Below are 16,821 nucleotides of genomic sequence, written 5' to 3'. Positions count from 1 at the left end.
ATGATAATAAACAAATCTTTAAAAATAAAAAAGAGAAAGAGCATTATTTTTTAAAAAAAAAAAAGAAGAAGAAAGAAAGAAAATTTCAAACCCAATGTTGTGGCATATGCCTTTAACCCTAAGCATTCTGGAAGCAGAAAAGGAAGCCGGCTGGTGTTCAAGGCTACCCTGGGCTATACACAGTCTCAAAAACAATGAAGTTTCAAGTGAGACTCAGCTAAAATAATTTATATAAATTTAGTGTAACAACAGTATCTAGAATATAGTGGTTCAGTTAAATCCCCCCACCTCCCAAGACAGGTTTCTCTGTGCACCCTTGGAACTCTAGATCAGACTGCCCCTGCCTCCCCCTTCCAGGTGCTGGGATTGAAGGTGTGCACAGCCACTGCCCCACCAGTTAATAATCTTTGAATCTTGTTGTATGAAAGTGATTAATGTTCAATAGAAACTGTATTTTGAATTGGGATTTGACTCTCTTTCTAGGCTGTTGAACAGTAAAAAACAGTGAAAAACAGTGAATTGCATGAGCCAGTCACATTATTTTGTATTGGGTCACTTGGTCTGGCTGTAGGTCTGCTTGAGTTTGGAGCCTGCTGGTGGCAGTTGGAGTGACCCATGGTGTTCAATAGATACAAAGATAGGTTTCGGTATTATCTTAGTCGGGGTTTCTATTCCTGCACAAACATCATGACCAAGAAGCAAATTGGGGAGGAAAGTGTTTATTCAGCTTACACTTCCACATTGCTGTTTATCACCAAAGGAAGTCAGGACTGGAACTCAAGCAGGTCAGGAAGCAGGAGCTGATGCAGAGGCCATGGAGAGATGTTTCTTACTGGCTTTCTCAGCTTGCTTTCTTATAGAACCCAAGACTATCAGCACAGAGATGGTACCACCCACAAGGGGGTCCCCCCCCCCCCCCCCCCCCCCCCCCCCCCCGCCCACCCCCTTGATTACTAATTAAGAAAATGCCTTACACAGCTGGATCTCATGGAGGCATTTCCTCAACTGAAGCTCTTTTCTCTGTGATAACTCCAGCTTGTGTCAAGTTGACATAAAACCAGCCAGTACAGGTGTCTTACTTAGATGAGGGCTTAACTTACAGGGCTTATGGAGCTGCTGCCCTGTTGTAATGGAATATCTGAGCTAGAAGATGGCTCAGTTAATTCAGGCCTGAAAACCTGAGTTCAGTCCCTGGGATGCACATGGTAGATGGGAAGAACTAACTCCTATAAGAGGAACATCTCTGTAAGGAGTGAGAGAGTCCACTCCCATTCTTAAAATGTGTGTGGTCTTTGTCCTGGCATTGAATGGGCTCATGGCACTGCGAATTGAAATCCCGCTGTGTGCTAGCTAAGTGTTGTGAGAGGCTTATAGTTGCTACTGATTGAACGCTCATGGTCAGGAGCTAAGGCAGCTTGTGTTAGCTCAGGACCCCAGCTGTGGACACCCACCCACATCCTGAAGCTAGAAACTGTACGAGTCAGTCAGCATTGAGATTCCAACTGATTGTGGGTGGACTCTGGCTTTAGTGTATGTCTCACTTCTGTGAAAATGCCCTCATTGGTGGCAGTTGTCTTTGCACTACTGTGAAACATGCATTTAAGATTCCCTTGAGCCAAAAAATGGGATTTTAGTCACCCTAATTATTTCCCTGTTTCTAGAATTCTGATCAAGAAGGAGGTGGAAAGAAAAAGAAGAAGAAGAAGGACAAGAAACACAAGAAGGATAAGAAACACAAGAAGCACAAAAAACACAAGAAGGAGAAGGCTGTGGCCGCAGCCACCCCAGCTCCTGCAGCCCCTGCAGCTCTTTCTGCTGCCGCCACCACATCAGCACAGGAAGAGCCTGCAGCAGCACCAGAGCCCAGGAAGGTATTCACACCGCCTCTGTCTACTGTCTGAGAAGTGGTTGTGCTTTATCTAGCAACTGCCTGTTTCTCTGTGTAGTATTTGATGTTTCTTGGTGACCTGCCAGAATCGAAAAGAATACAAATAGCTTTGAAAATGCTTAATGCTGGAATGTTTCGACTCCCACCCCCACCTCCAAAACAGGGTTTCTCTGTGTAGCCTGGCTGTCCTGGAACTCACTCTGTAGACCAGGCTGGCCTTAAACTCAGAAATTCGCCTGCCTCTGCCTCCCAAGAGCTGGGATTAAAGGCATGTGCCACCACCAACCGGCATGTTTCAACTTTTTAAAACTACTTTCAAGGGACAGAGCACAAGGCCTTTGCTGTGGGTTGGGTGTGTATGCTACCACTGAGCCACACCCCTAGATACATATAATAAGTGCAATAAAAATAAAAAAAACTTCACAGGCTGAAGAGATGGCTCAGCAGTTAAGAGCACTGACTGCTTGCTCTTCTGGAGGTCAAATCCCAGCAACCACATGGTGGCTCACAGATCGGGTGACCTCTTCTGGTGTGTCTGAAGATGGCTACAGTGTACTTACATTAAATCAGTCAATCAGTCTATCTATCTATCTATCTTTTAAAAAAAACACCTCACAAAATGGACATAAGTGGGGGCATCCCCAAGTAACTAATCATGGCAGGGTCCGTGTGTGTTCATCCATCTGTGTGTATGTAGAGGCCATTGGTATCTGTCTGTCTGTCTCATATTTTACTGCACTTTACAAAGTCGGGGCAATTTGCAGAGTTAATTCCTTAGGATAGGACACAAGTCATCAGGGTTGGGGGCAGGCTTCCTAAGTTGTCTTGCCTGGGGCTCACTCTTTCAGATAGGCTGCTGGACCACAGCTAGACCAGCTTCTCAGCAGTTGGGCGCTGCAGGTGTGCTGCCATCTGGGGATTAAACTTGGGTCCTCACGCTTGCATAGCAAGCATGAGAATATAGCTCAGTTGGTTGAGGACTTACTTAATACGCTCAAGGCTTTGGATTTGATTTTCTAGCTCTAGATACATTGGGTATGGTGGTAAGCCTAGCTCTTGGGAGGTTGACACAAAAAGATCAGAAGCTCAGGGTTGATCTTGGCACCATGACAAATTTAAACAGGCCTAGGCTACAAAGCAACCATGTCTCAAGAGCTTTGGGTGGTTCTGTGTTTGCAGAGCTGTGCAGTTTTGTGTTTAGTTCTGGTCCGTACTCATCTCCCACGGTGTCTCAAGACTTAATATTTGCCTGCTTTGGGTTTGTTTTTCAGGAGACCGAGAGTGAAGCTGAAGATGACAACCTAGATGACTTAGAGAGGCACCTACGGGAGAAGGCCCTGCGATCCATGCGGAAGGCTCAAGTGTCCCCACAGTCCTAAGTGGACATGTTTGTTACGTTGTAAATTTTATTTGGTTTGTACTCAATTCAATTTCAAAATTGCTAAAATGTGTTTGAGCTTTAGACTATAACATTTGTTGTAATAATTGCTAGGTTGAAGTTCACCATGTTTAAAAAGGGGGGGGCATGGATTTACATTACAAAGGTGTCCATGGTGTATTAGTGACATTCTTCCATTGACATTTAGAGTGAAATATTTTAAGCCAAAAACAAAAAAAATCTCTTTTTTAAAAAAGGGGGTTTGAATATTGTTGGCATTCTTGTGGTTCCTTTAAATGCCCTTACTTCTCCCAAGAGTTGGGTTCCCCCCCCCTTTTCTCTTGAATCTTAGCATCCATGTAAATTATGCTTCCAACCTTGTATAGGTTTGGAAGCTTGCCCAGAAATGAGACCACTGTTGAAGTACCACAGAGGTTGGAGTGCGTGAGTGACCGCCCGGCTGCCTGTGGCGTCTGCTGTGTGGCAGGATCCCAGCACTAGGGCTGCGGCTGCCCTGTGGCACAGCTCCTAAGCTGATTTGGAACTCTGGGTTTTCTCCTTCAGGTTGTGTTGTTTTGTTTCCTTCTCCCCTTTCTTCCTCTTTTGTAATTTACTAGACCCAGGACGGACCCTTCAGTTAAATTTGTTTTATGGAACTTGGTAGCTCCCATTCATGGTTTTCCTTACTCTTCCAATTGGTACCCACAACTGAAGAGCTCATGTATTTGGTAGGCTGGAAGGGCCTGGACAGTGTCTTGGTTTCACTTGTTTTATTTTATTTTATTTTTTAACTAAAGCTATATAAAGCTTGTGGATTAAACAGAATAAATTTCTAAATTTAAGAACATTGCCACTCACTTTATTAACTAACTGCAAAAATGTGAGCAAGGGGGGAGTGTGGTGTGTTCTTGGAGCATGGAAAGCCAGTGAGGCCTATTCACCAGCAAAAGCAGAGGCTGGTTAAGGCAGGGCACGGTGTTGGTTCCCTCTGGTGTGGAGGGCCTGGCACACTCCCAGGTGGTACTCAGAGATGGGCCTGAAGAGTGAGATGGAACATAGTCTGAGCTGAATGTCTGCAGACATGGGTAAATTTGATTGTGATTTCTGACAGATGAAACTAGAGTACAAAATGCCCACATCTGAATTTCAGGAAAGCTTGAGGGTATTTTGTTGTTTATGGCTTTTAACCAAAAGACACAGGCACTTAAGACTTCAATAGGGCTAGGTTCAAACCCATAAAGCCCTTCAGAAACGCCTGGATTAAGAATCTGGGCCCTGGGGCTGGTGAGGTGGCTCAGCAGGTAAGAGCTTTTCTGAAGACTGTTATTCTGAAGGTCCCGAGTTCAAGTCCCAGCAACCACATGGTGGCTCACAACCACCAACCACAGGTAATGCAGGCAAAACACCAGTGCACGTGAAATTTAAAAAGAAAAACAAAAACGGGAGCCTTTTGTAGTGGTGCACTCCATTAATCCCAGCATTCAGGAGACAGAGGCAGGTAGATCTCTTAAATAGGCTAACCTGGTTAACAGAGTGAGTTCAGCACAGTCAGGGCTACACAGAGAAACCCTGTCTCAAGAAACTAAATAAAAAGACAAGCAGTGATGAGTTGGTTTTACATGGAATCTACAGTGAGTTATAAGGAAACAAGGTACTCAATGAAGACACTCCTAGAGGACTCCAGAACTGGGAATAGTCTCATGTGCAGAGCTTTCCGTGTTCTTCCGTGTGTTAACAGGTGGAAACTAAACCCATGTGACACAGGAAAAGCGGTATTCAGCGTCTAGAATTCTGACTCCCAGTATAAACCAGTGACCACCACTGGAGTATTTGCCTATTTTAGCCCAACATTTGGAGCATTTGTGACTGACCCCTGCAACTCATGAGCTTTTATTCTTTCCAACCGAAACCTGACTAGAGCAGTCCTTGGATCTGTCGCTAGTTGGAGCTGTTTAGAGGCTAACCCCAGGCTCTACATGAGACCCTATTCTCAAAAATCGAGCCAGAGGTGTTAGCACATGTCTATAACCACAGTACTTAGGCAACAGCAGAAGGGCCATCTCCCCGAGCTGAGTCTCTACTGTCCTTCCAGAGTCGGTTGTGTTTGTGAACTCAATGGTAGCTGCACAAGTCTACGCCAGCAAGGCCAGTCAGCCGCTCAGTGGGCAGCACTGACTGCACGCAATGAAGGAAGCAAAGGAGGTATTCCACTCAGCACTGTCCTCATCCTGAAGGCTCTTGCCTCAGCCATCACTACCTGACCCTATGTCCGTGGCAGCTCTTGGGCCAAGTGCAGTGTCACAAGTCTTAAAAGCTTCCTGACCCACTTCTGAACACAGGAATTACTAGAATTTGGATTTCTGTTTAGAATCACTTCTATAGTGGCTTCATAAATTAAGCAGCGAATCAGCATAAACCATAAGGCAAGACACGCATATCACTACATCATAGCCATTCACTGAGAATGTATTCCAGCCCAGCATGAGTGGGAGGCCAGCCTGATGATCTACATAGCAAATTCCAAGCCAGTCGGAACAATATAGTGAGCTCCTGTCTCAAAAGAAAAGGAGTGGGGGGGGGGCCTGGAGAGATGGCTCAGCAGTTAAGAGCACCAACTGCTCTTCCAGAGGTCCTGAGTTCAATTCCCAGCAACCACATGGTGGCTCACAACCATCTGGAATGGGATCTGACACCCTCTTCTGGCATGTGTCTGAAGACAGCTACAGTTTACTCACATAAAATAAATAAATCTTTAAAAAAAAATTCCATTATCAAATGGCAAATTTCAACAAAGCAAAGCCCAGAATTTTTTTGGCACCATTCTGATAGGAACATTCTTTCCTAATCCCAGCTGTCCTCAGATTTGTCCACTGGGTGGCGCCTAGTCCCTGCTTGGCCACAGAGTGAGCTGCCATACTCTGGAGTCCTAAGAAGCCAGTGCTTGCTCCATTTTCTTTTTATTACTATTTTAGACAGGGTCTCATATAGCCCAGGCTTACCATGAGCTTGCTGCATGGCCAAAGATGACCTTGAACTCAGTTCCTGTGTGTGTGTGTTTGCGTGCGTGCATGTGCACTCCCCCACCCCACCCCATCCCCTCTGGAAACTTCCTTTCCCTACACTCTCACCTTGTTTTTGCCCTGGAAGCAGTGATGGTTCTCCCCGGTTCTCAGAAGCTCTCCCTGGGTTTCCAGAGGAACTGGCTATTGAATGTCACCCAGCTCTACCCAGGTCTCCGCAGTTCATAACTTCACCATGAGGAAACTCACCACTACTTGAGAAGTTAACTGAGCGGACCTGGGCTCTGTCCATCAGACAGAGCCCATCCCTCCCTCTAAACTTTGGTTCCAACCCACATTAGGTGGCAGGAAGTATCCTGTACCTGAGTGTCCCGCCATCTCTACCACATGCCATGGCTGTCACATGCTTGCCAGCGTCCACCCCACCTCCCTCATAGCCGTATGACTCCATTGGAGTCTCATGGAATTGGGAGACAGCAGCCCAGCTTCAGTTGGGGGAAGGGATTACATCCACAAGGCATTTCTTCTAAGTCACAGGGTTGGATGCAGCCATTGCCAGAGCCTGTGATTGGCCAAGAGAGTACACCAATGGAGGCCTGTATGGACTGAGGAGCCCTCTCACTTCTGCAGGGCTGGAGGAAGACTCCACACTTCCTAGGACAGCACACAGCCGGAGCCGCAGCAGTTCAGTTCTTGCCAGAAACTGTTTCCCTCTGAGGGTAAAGTCAACATGAGCGGGGAGACAGAGCCTGGAGCCTGGGCTGCTATTGGCTATTTGTGGATGTGTGATTAAGACTGTCAGCTGGGAGGCTGGAGAGATAGCTCAGTGGTTAAGAGCACTGACTGCTCTTCCAGAGGTCCTGAGTTCAATTCCCAGCAACCACATGGTGGCTCACAACCACCCATAATGAGATCTGACGCCCTCTTCTGGTGTGTCTGAAGACAGCTACAGTCTACTCACATATATGAAATAAATCATAAAAAAAAAAAAAAAAAGAAAAAAAGACTGTCAGCTGAAGTCACAGAGGCCAAGGACAGTTTCACAAGCCACCAGGAGCATCCTCAGTTCTTTCTTTTATTGCTATTTTTGTCTTATTTAGTTGTTTTTGGTTTTGTTTTAAGACAAGATAAGCTATGTAGACCAGGCTGGCTTTGAGCTTATAGACATGCCTGCCTCAGCCTCTAAAGACTGTGTGTGTGTAAGAGAGAGAGAAAGGGAAAAGATGGGTGTTTTGCTTGAATGCGTATGTGTTTGTGTATTTTTTTTAAGATTTATTTATTACATGTAATGTACATTGTAGCTGTCTTCAGACACACCAGAAGAGGGCGTCAGATCTCATTATGGATGGTTGTGAGCCATCATGTGGTTGCTGGGATTTGAACTCATGACCTTCAGAAGAGCAGTCAGCGCTCTTACCCACTGAGCCATCTCACCAGCCCCTGTGTTTGTATATTTGTACCCCCTGTGTGCGTGCCCTCAGAGGCCATTGGGTCTCCTAGGACGGAGTTTATAGGTTGTTGCACAAGGTTGCTGGGGATTAAACCCCAGTCCATTGGGAAGAGCAGCCATTGCTATCAACCACTGAGCCATCTCAGCAAGCCCTGTTGTTTGTTTGTTTGTTTGTTTTTTTGAGACATGGTTTCACTATGTAGCTTTGGTTGGACAGGAACTCAGTATGTAAACCTGGCTGCCTTTCAGCTCAGATATCTTTCATGAGTCTCTCCAAGAGCTGGGATTAAGTAAAGGCATGTGCCACCATGCCTAGCAGATGTTATTTATTTGTATTATTGTTGAGTGCATTTACATCCGTGTATGCTGTGTAAATGTGCATTTATGTGTGCCACAGTGCTCATGCAGAGGTCAGAGAACTTCTCAAAGCCCATTCTTTCCACTTTATCTCAAATCTGGGGTTTGAACTCGGGGTAAGGTTTCTTCTGAAGTAACTGCTCACTCACCATTTATCTTTTGGGGCGGTTTTTGTTTTATTTTTTGGTTTGGTTTGGTTTTGTTGAGACAGGGTCTCATTATGCAGCCCTAGCTGTCCTAAAACTTACTGTGTAGATCAGGCTGGCCTCAAACTCAGAGGTCTTTCTGCTTCTGCCTCCCTGGTGCTGAGATCAAAGATGTGTGTCACCATGCTGAGCCTTTGTCTGATTCAGGGTAGCCCCAAATGCATGGGGATCCTCCTGCTTCAGCCTCCCTGGGTGTTGGGATTACAAACGTGCTGCTGTGACTGACTGGCTTACATGTTGTTGGATCTTGAACCCAGGGCTTCATACATGCTGAGCTGCCTCCCCAACATCCAAGAAAACCACAGAGTTGAGAGGTGAGACAGAGAGAGAGATGGGGCAGGGACATGGGTGGAGAAAGAGAGGGGGTGGGGCGTGCTGAGGAAATCCACAGAACACACCCGTGTGCCATGAGGGCTCTTCAGGAGGGAACATCCGCCTCGGTGTTCTTCCAGTGGCCGAGTGTACATGACCTGGAGGGCTTATGAAGTCTTAGATGTTTGATAAGAGCCGTGAAGATGACAGGGCAGGTTCTGGAGTGTGCTGAGGAGGAGCATGGGTCACACGGTGACTCAAGGAAGCTGAGACATATTTTCATTGTATACAGGGTCTCTCTCTCATAGTCTGGTTTGTGAGATTCCTGGAATACTTCAAGTTTGCATCTAGGAAAGAACAAAAGGCCATACATACTTAGGCCTTAAGCCAGGCTCCTTGCCATCTTGCCATCTTTTTTAAACGTGTATGGATTTTTCCCTGCATGTATGTATGTCTGTGCACCATGTGCACACTTAAAGAGTGTTGGCTCTCCTGGAACAGGAATGACAGGAAGTGGTAAGCTGCCCCGTAGGTTCTAGTCATTGAACCCAGGTCCTCTGGAAGAGGAACAAGCGTTCTTTATCACTGAGCTGTCTCTGCAGCCCCATCTTTTCACATTCTAGTTTTAAATATCTCTACATAAAAGGAATATCAGGGGCCAGATGATGGTGGCAAACACCTTCTCATCCCAGCTCTCAGGAGGCAGAGGCAAATAGATCTCTGAGTTCCAGGCCAGCCTGGTCTACAGAGTGAGTTCCAGGCCAGCCTGGTCTACAGAGCTGGTCCAGAACAGCCAGGGGTATGGAAAGAAAACCTGTGTGTGTCTCCAAACAAACAAGCAAATGGGCGGAACATCATGTATATGCAGGCAGCCTTCATGACAAGTCAGAATTGTTATGGAATCCTTGACTTCAGTAACAGCCTAGCATGGGAGATGTCTTTCCTGTGGCCCCCTAATTTTCATTGCATGGCTATCCTGCCTCAAATTGACAAGACCTGACACAATGCAGGAGGTTGGAGATCTAGGTCAGTGGTAGTGGCTTCTGGTCTTGGATGCATCCATAATGAAATACTATTAAAATGTTCAGGGTAAGGCTCGAGGCCTGACTGACATTGGGGACCCAGACACCCCCATTCACGCTGCAGCTGTCAGGAGGCCTCAGTTCCTCACAAGCAGGCTCTCATTCCTTGATTACATTTCTTGAAGTGGGAAGACCCACCTCCACGGGGCAGGACTGGGGCTCTGTATGCAGAGAGGCAGCTGAGCACCAGGGATCCAGCTCTAGTTCACTGCTCTTTGCTCTGAAAGGGATGGGATGTCAGCAGACTCTTCAAGTTCCAGCCACCCGACTTTCCCATGCTAATGGCTGTAGCTGGAACCTTGCCAGGCAGTGGTGGCTCGTGCCTTTAATCCCAGCACTTGGGAGGCAGAGGCAGACAGATTTCTGAGTTTGAGGCCAGCCTGGTCTACAGAGTGAGTTCCAGGACACCCAGGGCAACACAGAGAAACCCTGTCTCGAAAAACAAAAGAAGTATGAGTGTGCACACGTGCACGCTCACACCCACACCCCAAAATGAAAAAAGAAGGTCCCACCCAGAGTCCAGCTTGGTAGGTCAACGGGCTCTTCAGACTTCCTGACAGGAGCACAGTGCAGGGAAACTCACAGGCATGGATGAGTCAGAAAGCTGTGTCACGCAAAAGCCCCACATCTCCGAGGGATGGCCTCATGAATCGTGTCATGGAGTTCTGCTTTCAGTCTCCCTTCCTTCTGTGAACTCAAGGGAGGCAGAGGGAGCGGATGAGTCCTCAGGTTGGGGGCTGGTGCCCTCTCCACCCCTCTCCGACCCTTGCCACACACCTGGCTGTCTCTATGTCTGCTGACTTCATGGCTGCGGCTACAGGGATAAGGCATCAGGGGTCTGCTGGTCACCACAGCAACCTTTGCTCCACCACAGAGGAAGGTTTTGTCGTACCTGGATGAAAAGCTACCGAGGGCAGTGGCTTGTTTGTATCTTGGTGGATCAGGAAGCCCCACCAAACTAGAAACAAGGCCAGGCTGTGGCCTTCAAGAGCCTGTCCCTAGTGGCCTATATGTGTAATGCCCCGAAAGTTTCACAACCTCCTCCCCCAGGCTGGACACCAAGTGTTCAAAGGTATGAGCCTCTGGGGGATACTGCGCGTTCAAGTGATCACTGTGACTACACAGGACTGTTCATTTTGCTCAGTGTCGTCTGCTCACTGTGCACCAAGCGAGTGACAGATGACCAGTTCTTCTCATTGACACGTCAACCCTGGAGAGCAGTTGCTATAATTATCTGCTCTTACAAGATAAGGCAACTGAAGTCCTGGGGGGAAGGGAGGACTCTAGCAAAAGCAAGCACGAGAGGGGTAGGCAGGCCCTGCTTTCATACCTCAAAACCAAGCTATGTTCCCCTGTTTCCTGTCACCTAACACTCCCTCTTGCGGCATTGTTGGAAACTGAAGGGCGTGGCAAGGATGGGGAGGCTAAAGGTATGGGTTTGGGAACCAACGCCACTAGTTCCCAGGCCAGAGTCAACTTTCTCCCGGCTTCAGTCTCCTCGTCTGTAGAATGTAGTGATGCTTTGCGTGTAACTGAAAACTAGGGGTCTCGGAGACGAGTGTGCCTTGCCGTTCGTCTGTGAAACCTAAGATGAGGGCTTCTTCAATGCCAATGCGAGCGAGATTCAAGACAGGAAGTGGCCGAGGGTCTCAGAGCCATTGTTCCACCCCAGTGGAGGCCCTAGAATAGGCAGGGTGAGAGAGGACAAAAACAAAACCAGGAGTCTTTATCTAGAACTTTCCTTTCAGAGCCTTCCAGGGAAACAGAAACTTCTGGACTGTCGTTGCTGAGTGCTGAACATTCCAGAGGGCTCAGCAGGAAATCTGTCATCATCTGACCCCAGCGTTGGCATCAGCCAGACAGAAGGCTGTCTGGGAAGCTCCTCCCACGGGCCCTCTCTGCCTCGGTCCTGCCCTGAATCCGTCCTCCCCACAGCTGCAAGGGAGCCAATGGCTGCCCAGCCCTCCCGCTGGGATTGAGAGTCCCTTCTCTGGGCAGCAGCTTCATCCCTGGACTACAGAAAACTGTAGCCCAAGGACACCAGCATACTGTGTTCCTTACCGAAGGGTCACAAACCTTCCTGAGTCCCTCTTGGCGGGTGGGGAAGTGTGTGGCCCACACCCCTCTGTTGGTGGGTGGTCCCAGAGGTAGCATGCTCTGGGCGTGGCCGTGTGTCCCCAGTCTTGACTCTAGCACTGTTCTGAGAGCCCTTTGAGGACTGTGACAGCCCCTGCTCCCTTGGGCTCCCTCCAGGTTCTGCTGAGGGCTTAGCACTGACTACCGTGGGTGTGCCCCTGGGTCATCCCCAGTGCCAGCTACAGAGAGCTCCGATCACTCATAGAAGAACCCCACTTCTGTCCCCTCTGTCTTTGGTTTTTCGAGACTCTGTGTAGCCCTGGCTGTCCTGGAACTCACTCTGTAGACCAGGCTGGCCTCGAACTCAGAAATTCGCCTGTCTCTGCCTCCCAAAGTGCTGGGATTAAAGGCATGCACCACCAGTGCCACCAGCGCCCGGCCTGTCCCCTCTGTCAAAGGCTCCTACAGGATTTCTAACCCTGTTCAGTGGGGATTAGGTTCATGGGCTCAGGGAGGGAGCAGAGGGCACAGGCTGCTTGTCCAGGCTCCCCCACCCCCTCCGCTGCTGGTCTTTACCTTTCATTTGGGGAGTTTACACAAGAGTCTTTTTTTTTTTCTTCTTGGTTTTTGTACTGGGAGGACTTGAACCCAGGGCCGTGCAGGTCTTTTTAAAAAGTGCCCTACAAGTGAGCAATAAAGCTGATGTAAGTCGCCATGTCATTCACATGGTTCACATGTGGGATAAGGTGGTGTTTCTTATGTATGGATGTTTTGCCTGTGTGTCTGTATGTGCATTATGGGCACACAGTGCCCTCGAAGGTCAGAAGACAGTACCAGATGCCCTGGAACTGGAGTTACAGACAGTTGCAAGCTACCACATGGGTGCTGAGAACCTATCCCAGGTCCTACGCCAGAGCAGCCAGTGAGTATAACCAGTGAGCCATCTTTCCAGCCCTGAAGGGCTTTTTCTTCATTATTTTATTTTAAATTATATGTGGGCTGTGTATGTGTATGCTCGTGTGTAGGCATCCACATGTCTACATGTGAGTCCATGGGCCAAAGAAGATGGGATGTGCTGGCCCCCTGAAGCAGCTGATGTGTTGGGAACTGAACTCAGCTCCCCGGAACAGCATCAAATGTGCTTAACCACTGGGCCATCTCTCCAACCTGTTTGGAGGCTTGATGCCTACACGTGTGAACCAACACACTTTCGCCTTCTCTCTGAGGAGTTCCCTTAAAACAACAAAAGCTGGTATCTGAAATTACAGGATTTTAGTTGTTTTTAGATAGGATTTTCTGCAAAATAGGCTGGCCTTGAACTCTTGATCTTGGTGCCTGCAGCTTCGAAGTATAAAATTATACTCAGTTCTATTTTTTTTTAACCTGGGACAGGATTTGAACACAGAGCCTTGTGCATGCTAGACAAACATTCTACCACTTAGCTACACTCCCAACCCAAGGTCTTGATGCTCAGGCTCAAAGCAGTCCTCTTCCTGCCTTGGCCTACTTGGTGTTGGGCTTACAAGCATGCACAGTGTCCGGTGGCACAGCCTCTCTTGAGTGCTGGCAGCTGCAGGCTTTTAAAGGCCTCAAGGAGAGTGGGAGGTGACAGGGTAGTACGGAAACCTCTGTGTCCACGCACCTGGGCACCTACTCGTTCCTCACAGCCCCACTGCTAGCAGCCTGTGGACCCAAGGCCTGAGGATGTGAGAGCCCAGCTGCCTGATGACAGAGCTGTGTCTCCGAGCTGACCGTTGGCCTGTCTACACTGGTTTGTCTACTTGGCTTGGCTTCCCGAGGGTTGAGACGCTGGGGCTGCACACTTCGGAACTCTCTCTACATGCACTCCATGGCTTCGGGTTAATGTTTTCTCTGGATTCTCCTTGGAGACAGCAGCCAAGCTGGGCAGGCGCCACAGAGTACTGGCTGCTCTTCCAGAGGTCCTTCCAGAGGTGGGGCGAAGGGAAGTGAGTCAGCCACACACTGGACACCTGAATGAGAAGGCGGCAGTGGGAGACCAGCATCCTGTCTCCATCTTTATTTGCTTATTCTCCTTCATTATTTATTTGTTTGGGAGGTGGTTGTTTTTGTTTTAAAGAGGGTCTCTCTATATAGCCCTGGCTGTCCCGGAACTCACTCTGTAGACCAGGCTGGCCTTGAAATCACAGAGATCTACCTGCCTCTGCTTCCTGAGTGCTGTGTGTGTTCCACCACACAGATTCTTAATCGAGGCCTTCCAGACTCAAGCCGGCTCGCTCCCCATGAGTTGGACATGTACTGTGTGTGTCCTCTCTTCCTTCCATCCCCACCAAGGCTGCAGTGGTCTTAGGGGCCAGAGACCAACAAAGACCCCGCCCCACCCCCACACAGAGGCCAACAGGATCCCTTCTCATCCTTAGTATCATCCCTATCACTTGAGGGGGTTGCTGCTTAGAAGGAGGGAAAGAGAGAGAAGAGCCCCTTCAAGAAGTGTCCATCAGGTTTTCCCTTACCTTTGGAATTTCCAGAACTAACCAGAATTGCTTACATCAGTTTTGGTCAGGAAATGCTTTAGAGGAACAAGTCAGTTGAACAATACCTCCTGAGGCAAAGTGCTCGGGGGCCTGGCGGACAGAAGGCCAAGGCCTTCAGCCTCCGCTTCTGCAAGGAAGAGAGGAGCTCAGTCCAAGAAGGGATTTGCTTGAGGTTTTTCCTTCCAGAGAGAGGCGGAAGGAGGAGAGACTCATCAGGAGTCTGCAATAACAGCTTTGCCCATTCTGAAGCAGAATGCCTAACGTACAAGCCGTTTCTCAGCCCGTCAGCGGGAGGGGTGAGTCTCTCTCACCCTCGTTTCACGGGGGAGAATAAGAAGCGTGCCTGAGATGAGACAGATGGAAAATGCTGGTATCTGAACTTTGCTTGCTATTCCAGGATCCCAGCATGTCTAGGGGTTAAGCTGGAGGCTCAGGCGGTGAGCCAAAGGTCAGATGAGACTGCCCTGGGCCAAGTAGGGACCCTGAGCAATAACCAGGGAAAGTCAAAGGCCCACTGAGGGGCTGAGAACAGGCCAGTTGGCAGGCCAGGCCAGCCTGCAACCCGAGCCCCCGTCACTACCCAACCACCCAGCCTCTCGGGTTCCAGGAGCCTGAGGTAGAGATGCAGGTTTGACAGACAAGGAATGTTCACAGCTTAACACACCACAGACACTTCTGCTCAGAAGCCACCTCCAGAAGTTTGGGACAAAATGTCTTGTTTTGGAGACAGGGAAACTGAGGCCAGTTGTGCACCAAGGAATCTGTTCTTGCTGCTCTTTCTGGTCAACGCATGACCTCAGTCCATGGCCCAGGATGAGGCTTAGCGCCCGGCTGGCTTTCAATAAACACCTTGGGAACGGCCGAGTGAATGAACGGGAGCCATGTTCCTGAGGACAACACACACGGTAAAGCAGGCAAAGGCTCCGGTGACTGCAGACTGTCCGAACACAGGTCATCCCAGGCCCCCATGGTAACAAGGAAGCCAGTTGGCGGGAACAATGGCTTTGCTCTCACAAGGCTAAGTCGCTCGTAGGCATACACACAGGATCCCATCTCAACACCTACACATGAACGCACTTGCAAAGAGCAAACCTACTGGGCCAGCTCGGGCATAGGATGAGACGCTACCATCGGGGTCCTTGTGCAATCCTAGGGGAACCCAGAAAACTAGACAGAATGCCCAACTGTGCTGCCAACCCTTGAGGTGGAGACAAGAGAATCAGTTCAGCTGTGTGATGATTAAAGGCTTGCCTGGGATACATGAATGCATGAGGTCATATCTTAAAAAGAAGAGGTAAAAAAAGGAGGGGGGTGGTGGAGAGATGGCTCAGCGATTAAGAGCACTGGCTGCTCTTCCAGAGGTCCTGAGTTCAATTTCCAGCAACCACATGGTAGCTCACAACCATCTGCAATGGGATCCAAGGCCCTCTACTGGTGATGTCTAAAGAGATCCACAGTATAAATTAATAAGGGGGCAGGGGAAAGCAAGAGCCGGGGGGTGGTGGCACACGCCTTTAGTCCCAGCACTTGGGAGGCAGAGGCAGGCGGATTTCCGAGTTTGAGGCCAGCCTGGTCTACAGAGTGAGTTCCAGGGCAGCCAGGGATATACAAAGAAACCCTGTCTTGAAAAACCAAAAGTAAAAAAGAAAAGAAAGAGAGAAAAGAGAGAGAGAGAGAGAGAGAGGATAGGAAAGGAAGGAAAGAAAGGAGGGAGAGAGATTAGAATATAGAGCAGGAGAGAGTAGTAGCCCAGTGGGTAGTGCTTCCAATGCAAGAAGCCCTGGGCTCCCTCCTAGCACTACACACATACACAAAATCGGATATGGTATCTCATTGTACAACCCCAGAATGTGGTTAGGAGGAGGATCCTCTTTCATGACATAGCAAGTTCAAATCCAACTTAGGCTACATGAGACTAATCCTTACTCAAATAGCAAGGGGAAAAAAAAACTAGACTATTAAAAAAATAAAAAATAAAAGACACTGGGATGCCAGGCATCATGACATACACTTTGGATTACAGCTCTTGGGGGACAGAGTCAGGTGGATGCCTCTGAGTTCGAGGACAGCCTGGTCTCCACAGTGAGTTCCAGGACCGTGAGCTACATAGAGAGAGTGTGTCTCAAACAAACTCTCACTGAACCCCAGAAGGAGCAGGCCTCGCCTGGATGTGAAGAATGACCAGGGCGAGTCCATATCCTTGTAGATGTACGTGGACCTGTATGTGTCGGGGAAGCGCCAAGAACCTCAAGTCCATCCAGAGGAATGTGGTCGAGGCTGAGAAGGCCACAGACGGGTTTAATGGCCAATGGCCTATTTAAAACTTATGCTATCTGTGGGGCTACTCTGTCAGGCAAGTCTGTTTGACTAAAGCCAACGGTGTCGTCTCAAAGAGCTTCTTAAGAGAGGAAATTGGGTAATATTTGACAAATAAACGAGAAACAGAAACATTCCCAGGTCTCTCCGGGCTGGAAAGTCCACGTCTATTTTCCTTCCTCCCTGCTGCGAGGTATCTGAGCTCCTGGTTGCCTCAGCCCAG

The 16,821-nt window shown here is 48.7% G+C and overlaps 1 protein-coding gene and 1 long non-coding RNA gene across 10 annotated transcripts in view; one reads left to right on the top strand and one right to left on the bottom strand.

The window, feature by feature from the left end:
• Window positions 1-4,113, top strand: part of Srrm1 (serine and arginine repetitive matrix 1) — a 33,483-nt gene extending 29,370 nt beyond the window's left edge. For all 7 annotated transcript variants that reach the window (XM_031379048.1, XM_031379045.1, XM_031379046.1 and 4 more), the window contains 2 exons: window positions 1,662-1,871; window positions 3,160-4,113. In XM_031379048.1, coding sequence (XP_031234908.1) covers window positions 1,662-1,871; window positions 3,160-3,267 — 318 coding nt within the window. In that variant the 3' untranslated portion in view covers window positions 3,268-4,113. The remainder of the gene's footprint in view (window positions 1-1,661; window positions 1,872-3,159) is intronic.
• Window positions 4,114-8,164: 4,051 nt separating this feature from the next.
• Window positions 8,165-12,451, bottom strand: LOC116096834. 3 transcript variants are annotated; one of them, XR_004121127.1, is made up of 6 exons: window positions 12,346-12,451; window positions 11,024-11,373; window positions 10,471-10,597; window positions 10,277-10,380; window positions 9,832-9,913; window positions 8,165-8,958 (listed from the first exon to the last, which is right to left on the bottom strand). It is a non-coding gene; the product is annotated as an uncharacterized LOC116096834 (long non-coding RNA). The 3 variants fall into 3 exon arrangements; XR_004121126.1 differs by lacking the exon at window positions 12,346-12,451 and having other exon boundaries at window positions 11,024-11,532; XR_004121128.1 differs by lacking the exons at window positions 9,832-9,913; window positions 12,346-12,451 and having other exon boundaries at window positions 11,024-11,532.
• Between the last annotated feature and the right edge of the window lie 4,370 nt (window positions 12,452-16,821).

Source organism: Mastomys coucha, unplaced genomic scaffold (assembly GCF_008632895.1).
Source record: "Mastomys coucha isolate ucsf_1 unplaced genomic scaffold, UCSF_Mcou_1 pScaffold18, whole genome shotgun sequence".
Lineage (NCBI taxonomy): Eukaryota > Metazoa > Chordata > Mammalia > Rodentia > Muridae > Mastomys > Mastomys coucha.
The sequence above is the reverse complement of the archived record's forward strand: the minus strand, read 5'-3'. Positions and strand labels throughout refer to the sequence as shown.